The sequence below is a fragment of the Periophthalmus magnuspinnatus genome, chromosome 11, assembly GCF_009829125.3.
Source record: "Periophthalmus magnuspinnatus isolate fPerMag1 chromosome 11, fPerMag1.2.pri, whole genome shotgun sequence".
In the NCBI taxonomy this organism is placed as follows: domain Eukaryota; kingdom Metazoa; phylum Chordata; class Actinopteri; order Gobiiformes; family Gobiidae; genus Periophthalmus; species Periophthalmus magnuspinnatus.
The window spans coordinates 10,410,668-10,434,499 of record NC_047136.2 but is presented as its reverse complement, the minus strand read 5'-3'; the positions used below and the strand labels follow the sequence as shown (position 1 = coordinate 10,434,499).

At 38.5% G+C, this 23,832-nt stretch overlaps 1 protein-coding gene across 1 annotated transcript in view; it reads left to right on the top strand.

The window, feature by feature from the left end:
* The window catches only part of LOC117378444 (solute carrier family 45 member 4), a 50,656-nt gene that overhangs the window by 13,088 nt on the left and 13,736 nt on the right, over positions 1–23,832 (top strand). Inside the window, exon 3 of the mRNA XM_033975043.2 lies at positions 1,526–2,608. Coding sequence (XP_033830934.1) covers positions 2,299–2,608 — 310 coding nt within the window. The 5' untranslated portion in view covers positions 1,526–2,298. The remainder of the gene's footprint in view (positions 1–1,525; positions 2,609–23,832) is intronic.

The window sequence follows — 23,832 nt, the reverse complement described above, 5'->3', positions numbered from 1 at the left end:
TGACCAGGCATAAATACCCACCAGAACAGAGCAGGCTACTTGTGTGTATCTGTGAGATACAGGAGACACATGCATCTAGTTTGATCCTTCTCCTTTTACTTGCTTCATAATGTGCAGTATCAGTGTGTACCTGCATATTTTAACTGCAGTACTTCTTTCACCTCTTAATTAAGAAGCTTGATGGGAGATTTGCTGTTAATGTTATTCACGTGTCGGGCATTAGCTAGTATACGATGTGTAGAAACATGCTGTCTCCAATGGTTATAATCCACCAGGGCTACTGCAAAGAAACAGAGGAATTCCAGTTGAAATGCTATACTGAGCGTCTGTATGCAGTGTTTTGTATGGGTCCACTTGTTCACTCAAGGTCTCCACACACTAGTCTTCTGTTCTGCAGCTTAGTACAGTTTTGAAAAGCTTTAAAACACATTGCTGGCTTTCATCTTGCCGTCTGGTTTTTCAAAGAGTGGTGTCCAAATGCGTGTGTGTGAAAGAGAGTGAATCATGTGCTCAACCAATTACTGTCGTTACAAATGGGGCCTTTTCATAGTGGAGTATACTAACACATGTGTCTGCATCCAGAGATGCAGCGCATGCTAAAGATCAACAAGAAAGGGCTGCTTGCAGAATTGAAATATTACATTGTATCGTATGTCTGTTTGTCTCTTAAAAGTGGACTTGTTGAAAATGGATTTCAAACCAACAAAGACTTTTGCGCAAAGATTTGTAACTATAAACAAGAGGTATGAGAGTTACAGTCAGGGTTACAAGCTAGTTTTCAGATTTCAACCAAGACCTCACATTAGTAGAGAATGTTTCTTGAGTAAAATATGCTTGGCTAATGTAATCTGACCCACAGCAAATAATTAAGATTTCTCTCTGTAAAAGAGGCAAGATCGCTAGCAGAGGAATATATTTTAATACAAAGCAGAGGGTCCAAACCTATACAATAACTGTGCTGATGTTGCGTTGTGCGTAAAGTTTAGCTTCCATCTCCAGTAATGTTGAGCTGGGTGAACTTCAATATATCCTAAAAAGATTGAAGTACGGTATACATTATAGACATTATCAAAAAAGCAAAAACTGTAGCTTTTTCCACATCACACATCACTTTCTTTAATTTAACCTTCTGCAAAAAGTGCTGTAAGACAAACATATAGGAAAATCCACTTAACACTACATAACAGACATTTTTGTAACCGGAAAGCCAAAATAGGCACTTCAAAACACATACATTATAAGTCGTCGTCTTCCAGCATTTGCGTCATATTGTCAGGACACTTAAAAGATTCAGTATACATCTTGGTGCCATGCTTTTAGCCCCACTGACGTACACCACGCCTGCTATGTGGTCCAAACTGCTTTTATATATGGCATATAGAAAGTAGCCATCTGAAACTTTAATTGCAGTGACTCACTTGTTTTTTTTCTCTTTTTTCCTCCCCATGTCTTCTATATACCACTGGACATCTCTTCTGTGAACCAATGGCATCACTGCGCGATCCTACTGTCGTCCCGTCTCCAGACTGATCAGCCAATCGATGGGGATTTTCAGAGAAGCTCCGCCCACCTGCACCATCCACCCCGCTCCACCTCCCCCCTCCTCCCTCCACGCCCTCTTCGAGCCCTGTTTAGTAAAAATGACTCTTGAACTCACCGAATGGTCTTCTATATGGATTTTTACCGCTTCTAATAGACAGTAAACCAAACCGAGGGTGGACCTCAAATGACAGAAAAGCCATAATTTTTCACTTTTACACCTAACCACATACTGCATACATGCACCATACAGCCATTATACAGATTTGAACATACACAAAACCAAAATCTAAGCTGACTTTCCAGGAGCTTGCTCAAATGCACACTATTGGAATGTACTGTGCAATCTTCCTGTGAAAATTCGACCGCTTCTCTCGTTTTTGGGGGACTTATGTTAAAAAAAGCTCTTTATTTCTTGAAGATTAGTCTGTTACATTAGCTAATTTTGAATCAATGCGGATCTGCACAAAGTAGTTTTATTATTGTTTATACTTGTGTCCACAGCCTTCTAGTTTAGCAAATTTAGACAATTTAATTACCTCACAGGACAGGGCATACGTTTGTAAAGCTCTGATTTTGTTTGTTTGTTCTTATACCAGTCAATTAGCTTGAACTCCTGTTACCTAGTGTTAGTATTGAAGAGCTTGCATTTGAAACTTCCTGCTACTTCGAAGACTTAATAACTTGACATAGCTTGTAGTATTGCCGTTTTTCATCGAGAAATAGGTCAGGAGGGCGCGTTTGATTTTTTCCGAGTGCATGCCCTCCAGGATGCCTCCACAGAACACAGAGGCTGAAGCCATGCAGGTCGGGTCTCTGGTGGTCAATGGTAACAAAAACCCAACGGTGGTGAACGTGGCCGAGGAAAAGGGCGGAGCAGGTGCAGCGCGAGAGGCGGAAGGATCGGGTGTAAACGCTGCAGCAGTGGGGGAAGGGGAGTCAGAGAGTGAAGGGTCCATAGAGGGCATCCCGGTGAAGAGATGGGTGATGCACGGAGCGGTTATGTTCGGCCGGGAATTCTGCTACGCCATGGAGACGGCGCTGGTCACACCTGTGCTGCTGCAGATAGGTGAGTAATGCTAATGTTATTATTTTTTTAGAGGTGGAGGTATGGAGATACATGTATTGGGTGTCAGGTATGATTCAGAAAAAATACTAGAACTGGTTTTACTGTGGTTATAGATAGGCATGTCACAATAAGAATTTTTTATATTTTGTTGACAAAAATATAGACAAATTAGATAGAACAAATTTATGCCACTGATGCAGTAACCCTAAAGTAGAATTATCCCCCCAAAATATTCTTAAAAAAACCCCAAGGGCAATAAATAAATATCAGAATGAAACACTTTGTTAGGTAGTTTGTATTAGTTTGTATATATAATGAGTCATAGAAGTTATTTATTCAACCCTCCAATGGTCAAATCTGATCATAGAACAGGAAAAATAAGATCCTAACTAGTACTAAGAAAAAATCCCAACGATAACTATTGACCCAAAAATGATTATTCCATCTAACATATATTGAACAATAAGTCGATATAGTCTTTATCATGACAGGCCGCCAAGTTGCAAGTGGGCAATATATTAAATTAATGATATTGCAAAGTTGCTTTTAAGACATGCAGAATGGGAATATTGTGCGCATTGGGTTTTTTACTTCTTAAAAATCTCAAATTGCTGTAAAAAGAGCATAAGTGACTTATAGTGGTGCTAAGGAGGGGATGGGAAAGTCAAATATATGTAGTCAAAACAAATATACCGCATCATATTTTCACATAGTTTGCTATTTTAATTGGCTTGGTTACACACACACACACAGACGTGAAAATTCTAAATTCTGCTTACTGGTAACACACACTCTTCACTGATGGTGTCCCTTCAATCCGAGGTAAGTTTGTTTTTCTGTCTTAATTTGAAAGCAAAACAACACATACCCCTTACTATGAATATCTGCTGTTTTTTATGTTTTTTACTTCTTGGATGCTGTTGTTGCTATTTAAACCAAAACACCTGCTTGATAAAGAGGCTTGATGTTGTAAGATGTCCCCTTAAGTCAGTGACATAACCAACTTGAGCCTCTTGTTATCCCAATGCTGCCGTGACATTTAAACTGACGTTGTGACAGCTCAGAATCCTGGCTTGTTCTTTCAACCACCTACTGTGAATCTTGCCAACTCTGTTTTGCTCTCACAATCGGACAGCCCAGCGGTCCCACTGATGGAAGTGCCATCTTTGACAAGCTCTGACAAGTCGTTTTATTTGGGTGGACAATGTGTGAACTTAAGATTGAAAAGATATTTGTGTAGGAAAGGCAAAATGTATAACTGTGTTTTCTAAGCCAATGTCACCTCTCTTATGCAGTAGCTTTCCTTTCTTTCTTCTTCAACCGTGATTGTCTTTGCGTGCACTCATTTGACTCTTATAAGTAACTCATCATGGATGCCAGAAGATTTCATTAATTTAAGTGCAACCAACACCACACAATATAATTTAGTCAGGACTCACATTACAACCTCCTGCATGAAACTTTCATTATGATTCATTTGGTCAGTGGTTAGATGTTTTGCCCACAGACCCAAACACAACTGTTTCTTTAGACCTCTAGCTGGTGCATACTGTTGTGTCCTTGGGCGAGACACTTCACCCACATAAATGTATGAAAGATATAAGTGATTAGTGGTAGTTGCAGAGACTGTTGGCATTGATTGGTTGTCAGGTTTCCATCAGTCAGCCCCAGGGCAGCTATGACAACAGAACTGAATACTGGCTTCTAAATTATACGGTAATGCGTAAATTTTTCATGCTCTGCTAACAGGGCAACTGTAAACAGTCATAGGGTTTTGTCTTGTTTTAAAAAATGAAATAAAGATCGCATTGTTATACTCTTCTTCATTATAATTATGTTCGCTGCATGAATGGTCCCATGTGCTAGCATCAACTCACTAGCCCTTTTTGTTCTAAATTTACTCCTGATTAAGCTCCCCTAACCCACTTTTTGTATCACTGCGTCTGAGCCGCTCTTAGATTTTTGAACCACAAAGATCTACAACTGTGTGTGAGAAGTCTAAAAGACTGAATGAGCAGAGCAGACAGTACCCAGACTGTGACTTTGGAGTGCCATGGTATTTGGGATGGTTAATCCTCACGGGTCATTCTTTTCTTGTCGAGCTAATGGGCCTCCATTTACTCTGGCCTTTACATAGACAGCACTGCAATTGTATTATTTTAAAATGGCTGCTAAGTAGTCCTTCCACTAGGTTTGATTTGATGGGTATTGTCCTGGTGGACAGGCAAGTCAATACACAAAAGATATAATGAACAATATTTTAACGAAATAATCAAACATATAATATTTGTTTAAGAGGTTTAATTATTTCAAAATGACAAAAGCCAAAAGACGCTATTAACTAACAGACTATTTACATATATTACAGTAATAGTGAAAGGCGATTGAAGTAATTGAAGTGTAGATAACTGATTATTGCACTGATTAAATTACACCTATAAATGTGCATTCCATCATGAGTGGATTCACCTCTCCATAGATGTGGCCTTTATATATATATATATATATATTTTTTTTTTTTTACATGGACATTAATACATTTAATGTTATATTGTAGAAGAGTCAAGGTATTTACTACGGCAAGCAGGTGGCAGACCCCTACACTTGAAGTTCCATAATTCACCTTTAAATGCAGTTTCTTTCATAATACTATAAATATCCACATCCTTTTCTGTTTGTGTGGATGTACCAATTAAAAGGCTAATAATTCAACAGCTTGGCTCTTGTTGAGGGAGTCCATTGTGTGTGTAACCCCAGCAGACAGGGTCAGCCGAGTGTGGCGGTCCGTGTGTGAGTCGTATTTACACAATCTCCACTCCTGCCTTACAAGGCTGTAGTCCGTTGCACTGTCCTCTGCCTGCCTCTGCTAACGTCTGCTGAGAGGACACGTGTTGGCAGCACTATGGAACATTTAGTGTTTATAAACAAAAATTACCAAAAACTCTTATATTGTTTGATTTTTAAACTTTCTTTTGGTTAAATCAACAATTTTGTGAAGCTCTGTGAGTCAACTGCTCTTGTGATTTTAGGCTTTACAAAAATAATTGAACTGCAGTTGAGAGACTGTTACCCAAACATTAGGGTTAGGGCTACTGGTTAGGCAACCTAGAACCGTTTCAAACTTTGTGAGTGGGGGACCTGTGCAAGATGCTTTTGGGGGCCAGTTTGAAAAATAAGAGTCCATCCATAATATAAAGTTGTTCAAAAAGCAATACTAGTTACATTGGAAAAAATACTCATCTTGGGACAGTTTATTTGTGATGGCGGCCTTTAAGGTTACACAAGTGGGTGGTAGGGCCTTATTCATGGATTTCAGCTTTGTGAAATGGCGCCATTTTGAGGGTAGGTGAACATTGAAAAGACATGATATTTTGTTTTGAATCTTTACTTGCTATGACGATTAGGTGATACTTGATATATGGCAAGCATAATATTCTGGGATCACTATTTTTAGGAACCAAAATACATTTAAGCAACAGTATTTCTTTGTTAACCACTAGCTGCACAAACCTATTATGAAATACACCCAATTTTAATCATCAAAACTGTGAATTTGTCAAACATACTACATAAACAAGTTCTGCTTCTATAAAAATGCAACAAAATTATAGTGGTGTCACAAAATAATTTAATGAAACATACCACAAAAACCCTTGGTGATATATTGATAATGATACAGTATCTACAAATGTAGTGTCACGATGTCTGGCACAGGAAGCTGCTCTGAGGGAACTGACAACCACAATTTCTGTTACCAAGCTACTTGCATTTAACAGATCACTGTGGGAAGGGTCTACAACATAAGTCAAAGTAAAATAAACACGACTGCATTGATTTGTGCGCTGACGGTTGGAGCAGTTATATTTGTATTCTGATTGGCCGTGCTGCTGATGCCTCTAAAAGCTTTGTGTGCGAAGGGCTAATGGAGCAGAAAACAGCCTCAAGGCCACCTGTCTGCCTCTGCTACAAAAAGACGGGTTCAAGCAGTTTACTGTCCATTCAAGTACTGACAGTGGCTAGACCTGTTTTAACCAGTGTAGACCATTTAGCACAAGTTGTTGTCTTAAATAATGGGATCTTTTTCTTTCTGCCAGCATCATAGAAATAATTGTATCAGTAGGTAAAGATTTTGTTCTTTATAATTCATCACTTTGCACTTAATATGCCCGCAAACAGCAATATATTTTGCTGATCTGTAGTCAGTGGACAGGATAAGACGAGGCAAGGCAAGTTTATTTGTATAGCGCAATTGGTACCAAAGTAATTCAAAGCGATTTACATAATAAGAAAGACATTAAAATCAAATCATAACATAAATAATCACACATACCATAAATTTTGGACTATGAGCTGCTACTTTTTTCCCACGCTTTGAACCCTGCGGCATATACAACAGTGTGGCAAATTTTACTGGCTAAGGACCACTGGGGGCACTCTCTACCACTAAATGCAAAAGTGAGACAGATGTGGGGAAAAATTATGTGCTGCATATCTCCGACATGTTAGTGCCATATGAACCATCTTGCAATTTGAGGACTTCCGGGATCGGCCTCCTGCTGGTGCCCAGAGTCAGGACTAAACATGGGGAATCAGCGTTTCAGTTTTATGCAGCTAAAACTTGGAACAGTCTTCCTGAAGATGTGAGACAGGCCTCTACTTTGACAATGTTTAAATCCAGGCTCAAAACGGTTCTGTTTAGCTGTGCATACGACTGAAAGATTTTTATTCTGCACTCTTCTCTTTTAATGTTAATTTTATGATGATTATTTGTGATTATTTATCTTTTGATTTGTGTGATTTTAATGTCTTTCTTATTCTGTAAAGCACTTTGAATTACCTTGTGTACGAATTGTGCTATACAAATAAACTTGCCTTGCCTTGCAGGATACACTAGTTTTGATTTTGAACATTTTTCACATCATGCACACAACCTCATCATGGAAAACACATGAAGAAATGCATATGATGCAGCTTTTAAGTTAAAGGCAATGGATCTGGCCTCAAAGAAGGAAATGGAGCCACTGCACATAAGCTTGGCATCGATGGTGCACCGTTGAAGGCGGCAGCGGGAAGAACTTAATATAACATGACGACAAAAAGCTTTCAGAGCTTTTTGTCATTTTTTAAAAGCAGATGGCCTTTGCTGCTGCTGTTTTATTTTCTAAACCTGCAGGCACAGTTTGAAAAAAGCGTCTCTAAAATTAAAACTCAAAAACATGTCTGTATGTATATATCTGTGTAAATATCTCATGTTACAACGTATTTGTAATATGTGGCTTATTCAGGTGTGGTCTATATATGTATAAAATGTATTTTCTTTTAAAATTTTGCTGGTGCGGCCTATGTTCAGGAATGCTCAATAGTCTGAAATTTATTGTAATTATCATAAAAAGAGAAGAGTGCAGAATAAAGAAACTTTCAGTCATCAGCTAAACAGGACCATTTTGAGGCTAGATTTAAACATTGTCAAAGTAGAGGCCCATAACACATTGCTACTTAGTTGCAGAGGAGAGTTACGACGATAATTCATATCTTCTGTTTTATAGATGCCATATTGTGATTTTTTTGTCATTCAAATGACCAATTTCATTTTCAAATTTCTTGTGAGTTAATTGCTATGGCAACTGCTGCGATTTTTCCATCACTGAAAACCCATGTGTAGAAAGACAGACTATGAAGGTTTTGCCGCTGAAGGTGAATTAGGAAAATACATGTTTTTTTATTTCATTTATGCAGATAGATTATCAACTGTGTAATCACAGTTGATAATCTGTATAAACCTTCCATAAGAACATTAACAAAACAGTTGCAACCCTATCCCCAAGTCAGTTCATATAAACATAATTCCTCCTTGCTCCTCCCGTGACAGTAATGCTTGTAAATTAGTGAACAGTTCCTCTGTCTCCCTGGTCTGTAGTGGTATCACACTGTCCTAAACGCTGTCCGTGTCACTTTCAAACTCTGGGGACATTGTTATATAAGGCGTCTGCTCTCACCTCCTGCTTTGCTCTCCTCGTGTCTTTCTGTTCACACATTTTCCACTCGTTTTGTATTTCATCTGTTCGTTACTGAGTCTATTTCATTGTATATCACTTATCTGCCTCTCAGTCACATTAAGGCATTAGCTGATGCTCATGCTGCGCGATAAAACGTATCTAGGTGACAGGAAGAGGAAATCAAAGGCAAAATCGAATCTACTCAACAAGCCTTTGATACTGATAGCACATTGTAATAGTCGCTCCAACATCTTCAACAGCCTAGACTCTGCAAAAAACTCATGTCTGTTGTGCGATTTGCATTTTTTTTTTTTTCAATGTATTGTTCATTATAATATTAGTCTAATAATAGAATGTCCATTGACTTGCTTTTCAAAATTCTTGAACTGGTTCGCCTCGTCTTTTCATAATCACATTTCACTGTAGCAAGTAGCAGATTTTAATTTACTTTGACCTGGATAAGCAGAAGTAAATACGAGAAAGTGGGCTGAGATAAGGGCTGCGTGAAAACAAAAATATTTCTGAGCACTCAAGCTTCAAATGCAAGACAATACAAGATTAATCACATGATGCATGAATCTGAAATACATCTCTGACTATGTTAATGGTGAGGGGACATCATTATAACACGGTTGTTTTTTTTTAACCCGTATATAATTGGTTGCATGCTATTCTTTCTTAATTCTGTTTTATAAAAGGAAATGTGAGAGTTGATCCCCAGAGCTTAGTTTATTCATCTGTGCCTGGCATGTTACAAATGCATTTCCTGAATATTCTAGCTGGGGAAACCTTTAGTTTAATCTTTCACCAAAGCAGATTACTACGATCCTGGAGAAAATGTTCAATTCAGGTTTTATAGTGTAATTATTGCATGTGCCCAGAGTGTATGCTTTTCTAGATTAGCTAGCTTTATATTTCCAGTGTGTCATTAAACTGTATCACTATAAAGGCCCATAGCGAATCAATGGTTGTCCAGTTTTATTGACTATAATGACTATAGTATACATATAACCATAATATATTCACCTATTCGCTGAACAAAAAATGTAGTAATACACCTGTAGTAATATAACTTTTTACTTTGTGTTTTGCTTGGCTAAAAGGTCACATGCTGAGACTTTAATCAAGACGAAGACCATTAATTTGGCATTGTGGTTATTTTGGCATTTCCTAGAAGAACTCACCAGCTTTAAGCATGCAACCCATGTCATCTATTTGCAGCCAAGTCCTGATCTTGGGTAGTTTTAGCCCTGGGTACAGCGCGGCAGGTAGGAGACCTAATCCATGAGTGATCCTATCATGTACCGCTCTAATCTCACAGCTGACCTTGCACAGTAACACAGCGTTATATAAACCACTGTAGATGACACACACTGACTAATCACCATAATCTGATCCAGTCACTCCTGGGTGTCCTGATGGAGGAGGCACAGCACGGATCAAAATGTGCTGCAGAAGTGACAGGACATGGACAATTTGGTTTATAACTTTTTTCAATGCACTCAGGTGCTCAGGGAAAATATTTGGGCCATTTAGCATGTTTACAAGAATTGTTATAAGGACTTTGGAATAATCCTTCAGTAGACATGTTGTTTCTTGGAAATAGCATCATTTACCAATTTATGTTTTATCTTATTACATTAGTGCTATTACAATGGACAGCAAATTGTAGTCATTTATATAGTCTGCCCACTGTTACTCTTAAGGTTAAGGTACACTTTATTGTCCCTGCAGGGAAATTTGTCCTCTGCATTTGACCCAAATTTTAGTGTCGTTTGGGCAACCTGTCAGGGGCAACCTGTCGGGGGCAACAGTGCCGCTCCCAGGAACCCATCTCCTTGATCTTGAGCTAGGCTTGGTCAGGACTACTTTAGCTGGAGGATTTTGCCTATTGTGCATGTTCTGAGTTGACGGGGGAAACTGCCCACGAGTCGAACCAGGAACCTTCTCGCTGTGAGAATGCGATCTACCATCAGTTCATTTTCTACCATTTCTTTATACAAGATGAAACTTGAGTTTATCCCCCTACAGTTAGCATGTTTTCAGCCTGGCAGCCTCAGACAGCTCTTATCACTGTGCTCTTGTGCCTGTATCCCCTGTGAAAGAGGAACGTGTTGGAGACAAAAAAAAAAGTTATTTAAAGAGCCACTATTCTTAGGCTGTTTATATAACTGTTCATTTATTAATGTTTTGTGTGGACATTTGCACAGACACAAAGGGTTTTAGAGATAATTAATAAGTTGTGTGTTGACATATACCAATACTCAGGATGCATGGTAGACAAGTCAAAGTAAACCAAAAATGATTTTAGTCGATGTGGAAAGTAAGTATGATTTGAGTATGATTACATGACCACAACATATTCAATTACAAGGTCTAAATACTGTTAAACGAACAAAAATCTTCCCCAACTGTTTCAAACTACCAGGCCGTGAAAGGAGTTTATTATCTCAATGGCATTTTTCATGTTAAATAAATATGGTATTTAGGGCTGCAACTATCAATTATTTTCTTATAGATTAATCTAATGATAAGTTTTTTTTCATTTAATTGCCGAATCACCTGTACAGTTCACAGTGCCGTGGTACCAGGTGCCGTGTGTCTGTACAGTCCGCGGTACCACGCGCCTGTAGAACTACAGCCTGCAGTGGGTGTGTGCACACGTTAACAGCACCTGCATGTGTAGCTTCACTGAGCAAAAATGTTTTGGAACTTGAGAGCAGACAGAGCAGATAGTGCAGACAGCATAGCACACGCAGCGCTGTGAAGTCTGTCTCACTTTTACAACATGAGCAGACCTTTTTCTTTTCACTTTATATTCAGCCAGAGTCTTAACATAACTCCTGAGCTGAAAACTGTGTGACGATGGTCTGTGTGTGTCTTTGATGATGGTCTGTGTGTGTGTGTCTCGCACGTGCACTGCTGTGCTTTGTAGGAAATACAGCGCTGATGTTCAGTGCATGTCCCTGTTATATCTGTCACATTCATTAAAGACGTGGCCATAAAGGTGACCCATCAATAGGGATGGGACATTATTAAATTTTAGACTCACGATTATCGTGGCCAAAATAATCGCGATTAACGATATTATCGCGATAATTATTAACCTGTTAACGTTCCGACGGCCCGGGCTTACTTTACAACGTTACAGCAATGTACATACACTTCTGCGTCACCCACACAAACAATCTACACATCAAATGAAAGCTGCGGCGCTCGTCTTTCTGGATATGCAAACCATTTTCACCTGCAATCACCACAGTGTGTTTTACAGAAAAGTCACAAAGTGTGAATCTGGACTTCATTTACAATTGAGCGCTCTTGGTTCTGTCAAACATCAACATATTTACACAAAGTTGGTCTCATTTGTTCCGTAAAGGTCCAGAGAATATAATCCAGTCAAGAAATTATGTCCACAAAATAAGATCCTCCATGTCCAATCTGCTGCAGGAAAGTACTCCAAATATGAAATCTGCTCCGTCACTTCTTTGCATTCCTTTTGTCGATTTCAGGCATAATAAACTTCTCACAGCGCCAACTTTGTTTGGTGCTAAACACACGTGTCAGCTTGTGATTGACACCAGTGTTGGCCAATAAGGTGGGGGTTGTGGGTTACTGAGGCCGCAGACAGCGAATCAGTGCTACAGATGACTGAAGGTTTACACCCCACTCTTCCCCTTGTAGAATCAACCAATTACATCACACACATTTCAGAATCAGAATCAGAATCAGAATCAGAATCACTTTTATTGATCCCCGAAGGGAAATTCTCTTAGTTACCAGATGCCACAACCACAAGATAGAATTTAAGAATAAAAATAAAAAGTAATTTAAATAAGAATAAAATTTGTGCAATAAGAATAGGTGTCATGCAATAAGAAATAAAGTGTCAGTGTTTCTAAAGTGTCAGTGTTAAACAAAATAAATAAATAGATCACCTCACAAAAATCACACACTATTTACATCTATGTACAAAGTGGAATATTGGAGTATTGAAGTGTTTGGTTACAGAACGGAGTTTAACAGTTTGATGGCGACAGGCAGGAAAGATTTCCTGTGTCTCTCAGTGGAGCAGCGTGGCAGTAACAGTCTGTGGCTGAACGAGCTCTTCAGATTGGCCAGCACCTTTTAGACTCACGATTATCGTGGCCAAAATAATCGCGATTAACGATATTATCGCGATAATTATTAACCTGTTAACGTTCTGACGGCCCGGGTGATGTTTTTTTTTTTAGTGATTTTAGTGATGTTTTCCCCTTACAGCCAATGAGCAGCGGCACATGATGTATGACAGGCCATGGTTTTCTGTAAACAGACGTACCCGGAAGAAAATGTGTACTCCTCAATGCCATGTTGTTGAAATGGACCGGTCCTTGTCGCGCCGGAAGTGACGCAAGTGCCCATTGACGAACACTTAGAACGATGCAATTAAGGCACTTTGGTGAATTGGGAAACGAGTGGATGCAGAAATCTGTGCATAATGGCGCATTTTACGCACTGTTGTTTTGCATTTTAAACATGACGAAACGGACAAAACAAAGTGAGTACATGATTGAGGACACTTTGGATGTTTGTACAAGTTAAACTAGAGGCATCTTGGACCTGGAGCGGTTCATGGCAAAGAGTAAAGATCCCACAGTGGACTCAGGAGTAAAGGACCTTATTTTTTGATGGATTGGATGCTGTTCTCGATCGGTAAGTGTGGTTTATTCTACTATTGACTTAATTGTAGGTAAAATATACCATGTATAATCGTTAGCATTGCTTCTGTGCACATAGTGTGCATTCGGACCATGCACTCTGGCACATTTGTATTCAGCTGTATGAATTAGACTTAATTTGTCTATTGTTTAAAAGGTGTTGTTTTATTCTGCAGTTTTCATTATTGTAGGTAAAAATCTAAGATGTGCACACATTAGCGTCTCATCTGTGTGCACGGGTGACACTAGAACTAACATCTAAACGTTGTATTGGATCTGGAAACATGAGGCAGTGTGGTGCCGTAAAGGCGATTATAATCGTGCGCGATGATCGTGATTACTAAAAAATGCCACGAACGATTAATTGCGGACCCTTTTTATCGCGATTAATGATATTATCGTATATCGTCCCATCCCTACCCATCAACACGCTGTACATGCATCAACATATTTTCCTAGTCGACGTCGTTGATTATTTCGACAAATCATTGCTGGTCCGTATGGTATGGTGTGTTTCTGTTTGCTCAGGGACAGTGTACTGTGTTATATTGATGGAAAAAGGAAAGATGTCTTGTTCCAAGTAGACGCGATGGATGCTATATTCCAGTTGTGGTCCCTGAAGGTTAAATAAAATAAATAATACATGTTTTACCACACATCAAATTTAAAACTTGTAGTATTTAAAATTATTATTTCCACATCTTCTGTATTTTCCAATATTTCACATCTAACTCCTAAACCAGTGCATATTGTGTTGTGAGAATGCCGAGTCAGCGGATACCTGTTATTCATGTGTGGATGGGGAGCGTGTTTTCCCAGGCTGCTGCAGATAAACCAGCCTTGTGTGTTAGAGACGTCAGGAATGCTGCAGTGTGTGTCCTTGTTGTGCAGTTGTTTGTCAGCACATAGCTCTCCACTCGGCACTCCTGGGACGTGAAGTCATCGAAAACAAACACCCAAGGCTCTCAGGTGACTACCTGTGGCTTGGCAACATAAGGGCTGTTCATTTGAGTATAATGAGTTATATTTCAATACATTAGAATGCAGGAGGATTAAGAGTCTTCATATAAGGTAGGCAATATTGAGGGCAAAGAAGTAACAAAGCAAAGGAGATTAAGTCAAAGAGGTCAAATGGAGATATGAACAGATAGTGAATATTGGAAGAAGAATATTGAGATTGGTTAGGCAAATGTGCGATGAATTCCTTTTTTTATTTTTGTTTTATACATTTCCACACTCATCCAAGTAGTTTCTTCTTCTTAAAAATGTTGTCCAGTTGACAATATTCACAGAATGGACCCTGCCTGGAGAACTGAGGGGTTACAGACATCTTTCTATGGAATGTTGCTGTGATAAGATTGTGTTTATGAAGCAAAGTACTATTTTGTTGTTGCAGTATCATAAGTGGCCAGTAGATGAACTGGAAAGGTGCAGTTTTCCTTCTCGCCTCTCCCACAAATGTCCAGATGCAGTGAGCTGTTTGTCTTCAGTCACAGGTGGCTCAGTCGTTGGCATTATCCCAGATGTTGACTTAGTGTGATTCCCATGACCTCCAGAAGCTATCAGATAAACTCAATCTGAACAGCACTACAGCCTGGTGAAAACACATGCCACCCATTGACTTCTGAATCCACACGAGTCAGTAGGACGAAGCACTCGGCTCAGTCACACACTGTCAACAACATTTTGTATCATGAAGGTCACCCCAAAAGGCATGGACTAATGCTATGAGGTCATTTTACCCAAACCAGCTGCCAGTGCCATTCCATAGCACTAAAGAGCTGTTTGTGTGTGTGCGTGCATTTTCATAATTGTATAATTGTATGTAAAAATGAATTAAATTATAATTCACTGACTGAAAACAGGACGATAAGATAAATAAAATAAAAAAAGCAGTTTGAGTGATCATTGCTAACATACTGCCTCTGTGCTAGTTCCTTTCAAAGGGACAGTCTGCCCAACCATTTCCAGTGTAATGTAATCCCGAAGTCCTTTCTAAAAGCATCTAAGGGTGTCCTTTAGTGACATTTTTTTCCACATTTGTAAAGTGTTTTACAGTAAAAACCTCATAGACATTACATTACTCCGGAAATGGTTGAGCCGGTTCCTCTGATTGGAACGAGGCGAGTGCTGTTGTGCACACAGAGCCAAATGCAAAGGCTGCCATTATTTGTGCAAAATAATGATCTTTGCAGAGTGAAGGCTGCATAAAACCTTGTAGTTTAACATAAGACCTCTTCTGAAATATATGTCATTCTTGTATTATTTGAGTTCATAGTTCACTCTTTTTTTCTGCTATGATTGACAGTACACTTAGTTGTTTATGTTATTTTATTCTTAATTTGTCTGGACTTCTGACTGCTACATAATATTTATGGTATGCTACCAGTTAAAGTAGTATTTGGATAAATGTATAAATATTTTCAATTTAAAATGTCATTAGACAACTTGCCTATCCCTTTGAGATTTTCCTTTTGGTGACTTGGTCTGTGGTGTAAGTGTGGAGTAAATGTTGAGTGCAGCTCATGTTGACCCAGTATTTTTAATGGAGCCATAATGGCCGCCTTAGGGTTATTTGTGTGTGAGAGGAAAACAGCTGTGGTCTGTCACTGCAGTGTGGAGTCTGTGGAAATGGATGGATACTCAGACTCTAGACAACAGTGCCAACATGAATCAAGATGACAGAAATGACTAATTATTAGTGTGGTGCTTCAATGCCTCCTTCATATCAGTATAGGCTTGTCATTTTGAATTGATTGTTGAATTTTAAGTAAAATATCTTTTTATATGGCCCCAAACCTTTTTATTTTAATGTTGCCCAGTAGTGTTGTCCATTAAAGTGAAAGCATTCAATAAATGCAATGAGTCAGATTTGGAACAATTAGAATGCACTCTTTAGTGAGGAAGTTGAATTAGCTTGCAAGTTGAGCTCAGTTTAACAGCTTTCAAAGATCATGTGACTGTTTACCCAAGAAATCAATACCTTCCTGTAATTATTTGGGAAATGAAAATATAAACATAATAGTGTTTGTAATATTTTATGTTTAACACTTAAAGTCAGAACACGTTTACTGATCTATTAAAAATAAGTTGAACTGAAAGCGACTTTTCCATAAATCCATATTTCAAATGACCTATTGGAAAAAAAAAGGTAATAATTGACAATTTCACAACATAATCAAATGCAGAATTGAGTCCAATGGGAGTGACAGTTGTGACCCACTGTGCTGGAGTTATGTAAGGCCACAGATGATTGGTTTTTATCGACCTGTTTTTGGAGGCGTCACTCGATGTCAGTGGGAGCTCTATTGTCAGATAGGTCAATGCTAGTCATAACCTGTACCACTGCAGTCAGTCACATCTGATTCATTAAGATGCTGTGAGCAGCGAAGGGCAAACAGAGGACATTGTACATTTAAATATACACTTGAGCAAAGATAATAATTGTAACATGCAGTCCTGCTGGTTTAAAATTGCCAATAGAATCACAACTGAACCTTAGAGGCCATTAGCTGTTGTTGGATCTGGGAACTCAAAGTGAGGTGTTCATTCTACTTCATGAATTATTGACCTGACAGCCAAAACTCAAAATGTAGACAAACGGCTTTATTTGTAATTGTGAATAAATCAATAAAATTATTATCAGTTATATGACCATAATTTCTGAGGACACAGCTAGAAGTAAAAGGTTAAGGAGTTTCTTTGCCCTTTTTCCGTCACAATCTTACAGTAAGAACTTATGCCTCTGTGGTTAGTCATTTGCATATATATCTTACATTAAAAAAAAAGTTTTTTACGGACACAACCCCCTATATCTAGTAGAGTTGGCACAAAAGCCTATTATACTTGAAGGCAAAAAAAATAACAAAAAAATAGCAGTAACAGTGCCTTTCCACATTCTTTATGCGGCATTTTCAAGATTTATTAACTTACCTGGCAACAGAACAACATTCCACTCTAGTAAACATAGACAATTCTACACTTAATATTGCTGCTTTTTATTACCCTTTCACTTTAGATACTTTGTCTCTTTTCAATTTCAGCTCTAGCATTTGTTGTGACTTTGCAGTAACATTTTAAGTACAGTTCGTTCTTTCTTAACCCCATGTATGCCACAATAAGTACCATATAATACCAAAATAATCCCAAATCCTCTTAAACTTCTCTCCCCTCTCATATTGGCGTGTCGGTGTGGTGCAGTAACATGTGCTGACTTTACTGCAGTGTTACATAACAGGAGACAGCAGTGGTCTGTGTGTGCATGTGTGTGTATGAGTGTGTGTGCATGGAGCCAAGCGTTCACAATGCAATTTTAATGGCACCTTTTACACAGGGAGCCAGAACTGGTGGGGGGTTTAACGCGACAAAGCACCTGATGCCAAAGTGTTGAACGAAGCTAAATCTGGTTTTCGTCTTTGGAGCAAACAGTGGTGAGAGAAGCACTTTGTGATTGATGGTGAATTAAAAGGTTCTCAGAAGTTCAACAATGAGTCACGATGCCTGTTAGAAAAAAACAAAACAATTCTTAAAGTTTTAGACTGAAAAGCAGGTTTGGTTCAGCACATTGTGGCAAAATTAGGTATTGGGTGATATAGCAAAAAAGTCATACCACGATTTTCTTTGAGTCATGATTTGCGTTTTCCTATTATCCTAAGAGGTAACTAAAACCATCTGTCCTTTCTAAAGGTTCATTCTTCACTGTAATTGGTTAAATTCATGTGTCACTCACTCAGAGCATGACAGAGTCTGACCAATAGGAGCGGGGGATGGGGAAATTGTCAGTTTTTGTAACATAGGGCTGCAATAAACAAAAGAAACGCTGAATAACAATATGATGATATCACCAAAATAGCATATTGTCACAGGGATGAGATCACAGTTTGATTTTTTTATCGCCATATTGCACAGACATATATGCAATTCTCATTTTCCAGATTCTGAAAAGCCTGAGACTAAAGATGGCTGCCTGCCCTTATCCCTGGAAAAGTGGTAGAAAACAGATGGACACATTTACATTTATTTACATACATACATGTCCTGGCTGCTCTGGACAAAAAGCTAATAAACAAATGGTTGTTTGGGTCACTGGTCTAGTTGTAATGACTTTACAAACAAAACAAAAAAAAGCTTCGTTGTTTGTATCTCAGAAATGGTCCGTCCAGAGTTATCACTGCCAAGTATTAATATGCCCCTTGGTCAAAGAGCAAAGAGCAGGAACAGACCTTCTGACATGTCAGGTCAAACTAGTCAAGGGCTAAAACACGACACATCAATCTTCCTCTTACATACAATACACACTTGGAAAACTATTTAACATAAACAACATGATCATATTTAGAACAAAATAAGTAAATAAATGTAGGTATACAGGTTTTAAATATAATCATCTACACCTAGGATAAACTAGGATTATACTAGGATATACTGCATTGAGCTGAATAAGTCCTACATATAGAATTAATGAGACAAGCATGTAAACAAAGGCAAGGCAGTTTCAGGTTAAAACTACTCCCTCTAGGGCAGGACTTAATTAGGTGCAGTATAAATCTCTCAGAAATACTTTTTTATTTTTCTTTAATAATTATATAAATATATCTATCGAAATCACACCAACCACAGAAAATTACCAATGACCAGCTTTACATCCATCATCAAAATCACATAATTTCTCCGTTTAGTTAAGTGCCCTGTAACTCAAAACACATATTGTGTTGATGTAATTTTAATTAACACACCAGAACAGAAAAAAAGGCTTTTAGCTGTTTTGCTTCCTAAAAATGGAATACATTTTAAGGACATGCAAAATTGGATACTTTAGGGGTCACAAATGCATTTTTATAATCTGGTGATAAACATTTATACACCTGCATTTGTTTTCAATGTTTCAAATGGACTTATGTACTTGACTTATGATTTAATTTAATTCGTACACTCAGACTTCCCTTTTCATAAGAGTTGCATATCTCTGCTCTGTGGCATCAAACCAGCATCCAGCTTATCAATAATACAATATAACGTTTTATTTTTTTCCCTTCAGACGCCATCTGCCACCTCTTCCCCTCAGTGCCCTCTCTCGTCTCGAGTCACCTGACCTGAACCCAGTCCTTGTTTTGTTTATTTAAAAACACCTGCTTCCTTGCATCCTTTCCTTCAACACTTCCTCCTCCACTTTCTCCCTCTGTGACTTTTGAACTCACTCTCACTTTCTCATCATTTTCCTCATGTTTTTTGTTGTACTTTTCTCACGCCGCCTCAGGATACAACAGATTGTTTTGTTTTTATGAATGGGAACTTCATGGGGATGTTTAATTTATTGGTGTGAAAGGATAAACCAGCTATTGAAATGCTTAAATGAGGAAAAACAAAACAGCAGACTCCCCTGAAACTGAGATTCCAAATCAGAGTGAGACTTTCTTGACCCTAACCCTAGCCACCATTTATAGTTCTTGTTCAAGCTAACTCTTTTATTGTATGTTGTTTTTTTTGTTTTGTTTTTACTTCCTAAAATTCTATTATGAAACACAAGCCTGTTCAGTCATTTTGCAAAAAGCTGCTTTTGATTTTGATAAGCTTTGTTTGCCCTTTGCTAATTCTTAATCTAGATCATTTCAGAGTTCTGTATATTTCATTTCATAGAATAAAACAGAGGCCACTTTCAAAACATTTTTCTCAGATTAAAGCCATTTCGGGAAACGTTCTTAACAAACACAAAAGTTCAAAAAGTCAACAAACACAACACTACTCCTTGTTCCCAAACAAGAGGAAGGCTGTGCAGAGAAGGTGGAGAATGAACCCTACAAATATCAACTGATCTTAAACTTTACTTTGAAGTGGGAAATGGAGTATTTGATGTATATAGAAAACATTTATTTGCAGTAGAAAGACATTTTGTGCTGCGATTTTCAACGGGTATGTGATCTCTATGAGTGTTCTTGTTTGAAGTTCAAATTCGTATTGCATCCAGACTTGATGAATAAACACTAGTGAAGTCACACGCTGCAGTCTGTGTTTAGTTGTGGGTGGGTCATAGACTGTAGAGAGAGGGGACTGTAAGGTCACCCGCTAAAGAAGATGGGGGTTGTTGAAAGTATTTTGACAGCTAAAACTGCAAGGCAACACCCACACTTGTGTCAAGACTTTAAATCACTCCTGTTTGTTGTTGTCTGCTACTGATGTATGACCTTTTACCTCAAAATTGGCATATTTACATTATTGCGTTCTTTACATACAGTACTTTATTAAGGCAATACATTTTGATATTAAGAAAAAAAAAATAACTGAGGCATTTGAATAAAGACAAATTTTGTTATTTATTTTCCAAATAAAGTTTTTTTGTAGTATGTAATTATGTTCTCCAATTTGAATGTTACTGTTGTTAAAGGTTTTTTTTGCTTTTTCCATATGTCTTCAGCAACATCAGAGACATCAAACCATCCATCGGTGAGGAGCATAGACTGTATATATAAACACTGCTAACCTGCCAGCCACCACATACCAAATAGGAAGCAAGGGTGCACACTTTACATCGGAAAACTGTCATCCCTCTGTCCGTAAATGCAGGTGCCAGGCTCGGTATTAAAATGTTCGTATTGACCCGCTCTACCTGATCCTCATATTTTTATTTCACTATTGTGTCCATAGCTGAAGATATAAACATCAATACGAGACAAATCAGGCGCTTTCTGTCCCCTGAGGTTGCTCCCACTAGCATTAGCAACAGTCAAATGATTGAGTGCCCACTCCCTGCTAAACCAGCTGTGTGGCCCGGAAGAGATGTTACTGTCCACAGCCTCTCTCTCTGGATTGGCTCTTTGGTTGCTATGATATTTTCCCCTATAACTGCTAGTCCCAGTGAGCTTCATTTGGAGCCGAACGCTATGGGTGATGTCACACTCATTTAGTCCACTTCTGTATACAGTCTATGGTGAGGAGGCGTAACATTGAGTATGGTTGAAGCATAGGTAGATTTGTGCAAGAAACAACTTTGTCCTTAAAGTGCAAAGTGATTTGATCCTTGGCAGGCATAATAATCATAGTCTTAAGTTGTCTCTATACATTCTTATATGTTAAATTCCATGTGTATTTTTTTGCAGTCAAGGTGTTTTTATTCATGTCAAGTTTGATTTTTAATAAGAGGAAAAGGATGGCTGAATCCCCACCTGTTTTATCTAACCACTAGAGATCAAACATAGTACAACACATGACTACTATTCTTGCCCTTTCACTTTGAGATCTTTCTTACCCACCATCTCACTGGCCCTCTTCTTCTATGGCCCCTCTTTTTGTTAATTCATTCTTTATCAGTCTGTTCTCACACTCTTTCCCTCCTTTTCCTCCACTCTGAGTCCTTTTCTTTTTCTCTCTTTCTCAAATACTTCCTGCCCGCTGGGTCTCTCAGCATTGTTCTTAGATGTGTGTGTTGTAGCCCACGCTGCTCTGTGGGAATTTGAGTTTTTTATTATTTTGCATAGGTGACTTTGTGGGAACAGGGCATTGCTTTATTTACTATGCATTTTCTGCCTTTACTGTGTGTGGGAAGTATTTATTCGTGTCTGTTTTCCTGTTTTGATGTTGACAAACGTACTAGACAGTCAGATCCCTATCAGTGCCCCTTGTCTCCAGTTTTATCACCTTGTTTTTGAGTTATGCATCTAAATACATATGTTTACTATTTGTCTTGGCAAGAAAAAAAAATACATCCAAGTCCGCCGCCAGGAACAAAGCATCAATTTTTAGTAGGAACACAGGAAGGATTTTGAGACTTTGAGAGTGACGGCCATATTTGGAGACAGGAAGACAAGGTGATGGAGTCGCCGTAGTAACTGGGTTCCCAAGACCTGTCTGAGGTCCGACACCGGGGTCGAGACCTCTTCAAACCTGTCGCATGGGAAACACAAGGCACCATGTGGACAGGTCATCAGGAACAAAGCCGGAGTGATGTGTGTGCGAGACATGCTATTTATAGTTGAAGCTATTGTTGTATTCAGATGTGTGCGTTACTATAAAAGAGCATGGTTCGCATTTTAAACTAATAATTTACGTGAATACTTTTACTACTACTGTTACTACTGCTACTTTTTACCTCTTCAGATGCATGGGTATTTGACAAGACTATATAATAGTTTGCAAATATGTTAAAACTTTTAGCTACTACCAGGTAGCTAAAATAAACTACTGGATTTGGCTGAACTCAGTGCCTTCATGGTACATTTTTTTATTTTTACAGTTCTACAGAGTGACTTTTTAAACAAGTCCACACAATACGTTTTAGCCTTATATAAGTCAATTAGTGTTTTTATGTATCAGACTTGTATCCAATGCGTGATTTCACTGCATAAGGTGCAGACCAGCCTCTCTATTGGCCCCTGTGTAAAATGAGTGCATTGGCCTTTCCCAGGTGAAGTGTCGTGCCTGGGTCGCATTCAGTAACTGAGCGCCCTAAGCTGTCAACAGATCTGAGCAGGAGGTCACGAAATGCAAGACCTAAAAACTGTATAATTAGCTGAAGAGACACATTGGCTATAGATCATCTTTTTATTATCTTTAAGCAGTGTAAGGTAATCTATAACCTTCTCCTTATACAAATCACCTGCCTTTTCTGTTCCACTTATAGCCACTCCTGCAGTTTTAGCCTTAAGACAATTCCTCACAAACATGTCCTTTCCCATAGGCCTGAATGCCATGCATTGACCTATTTAACTTAAAGTATGTTAAAGTTTGACCTCATTTTGGCAGACAGTCCCTAAAACTTTCAAATTGCATTAAAACAAGGTAGAATCGATATTGTGAATGCATTACTTTGTTGTTGTGGTGCTGTTTGGGCCTAAGACACTCTGCCAAATGCTGCTGTGCTATTAAGTTGCTTGGGCATATTGTCAGTTGGCAGTGATAAAGCTTAGTAGATTCAATTGTCATTCTTTCTTACTGAAGGTAATTTGTATAAGGGAAAACTATTGGAATGTGGAACTCTCATTAAATTATGCCTCAACTGTATGAACTTTTTTTTTTGTACTTGCAAAGTAATACAAGTGAGTAATGTCGCATATGTAAACATATTGGGAATAACAACACTTTTTTGCGCTATTTTTTGTTTGCTTGTTTGTTTTTATCTCTGGGTACAAGCTGTCAGAATACCTGTGGAATGAGGCTCTGCAATACATTGGCCCATGTTTAGGTTAATTACAGCTAGGTGTATTTCTTGTGTAACAAACATGTTGCTGCACATGCAACATACTGTTCAGGTGATTCACGCTGCACAAACTCTCCCATTTACTATTGACACAAATGCATAATAAGAATTCAACAGGACTGACACAATAATCACATAACCCAGAAAATTGCCTCATATGAGGTTGAGTCAGACTCAGGACACTCACAGATATGATCTGGAGTGGATAAAGAGTAGATAGAGACCATTCAAGGGCATTCAAGGTCACAGAGCTCTATGCTCCGTGAAGGTTTTTGGATGAAATACATTTTTGGGAAACTTTGATTTACAGCTCAATGTACTTTGACCTAAAACCACAGA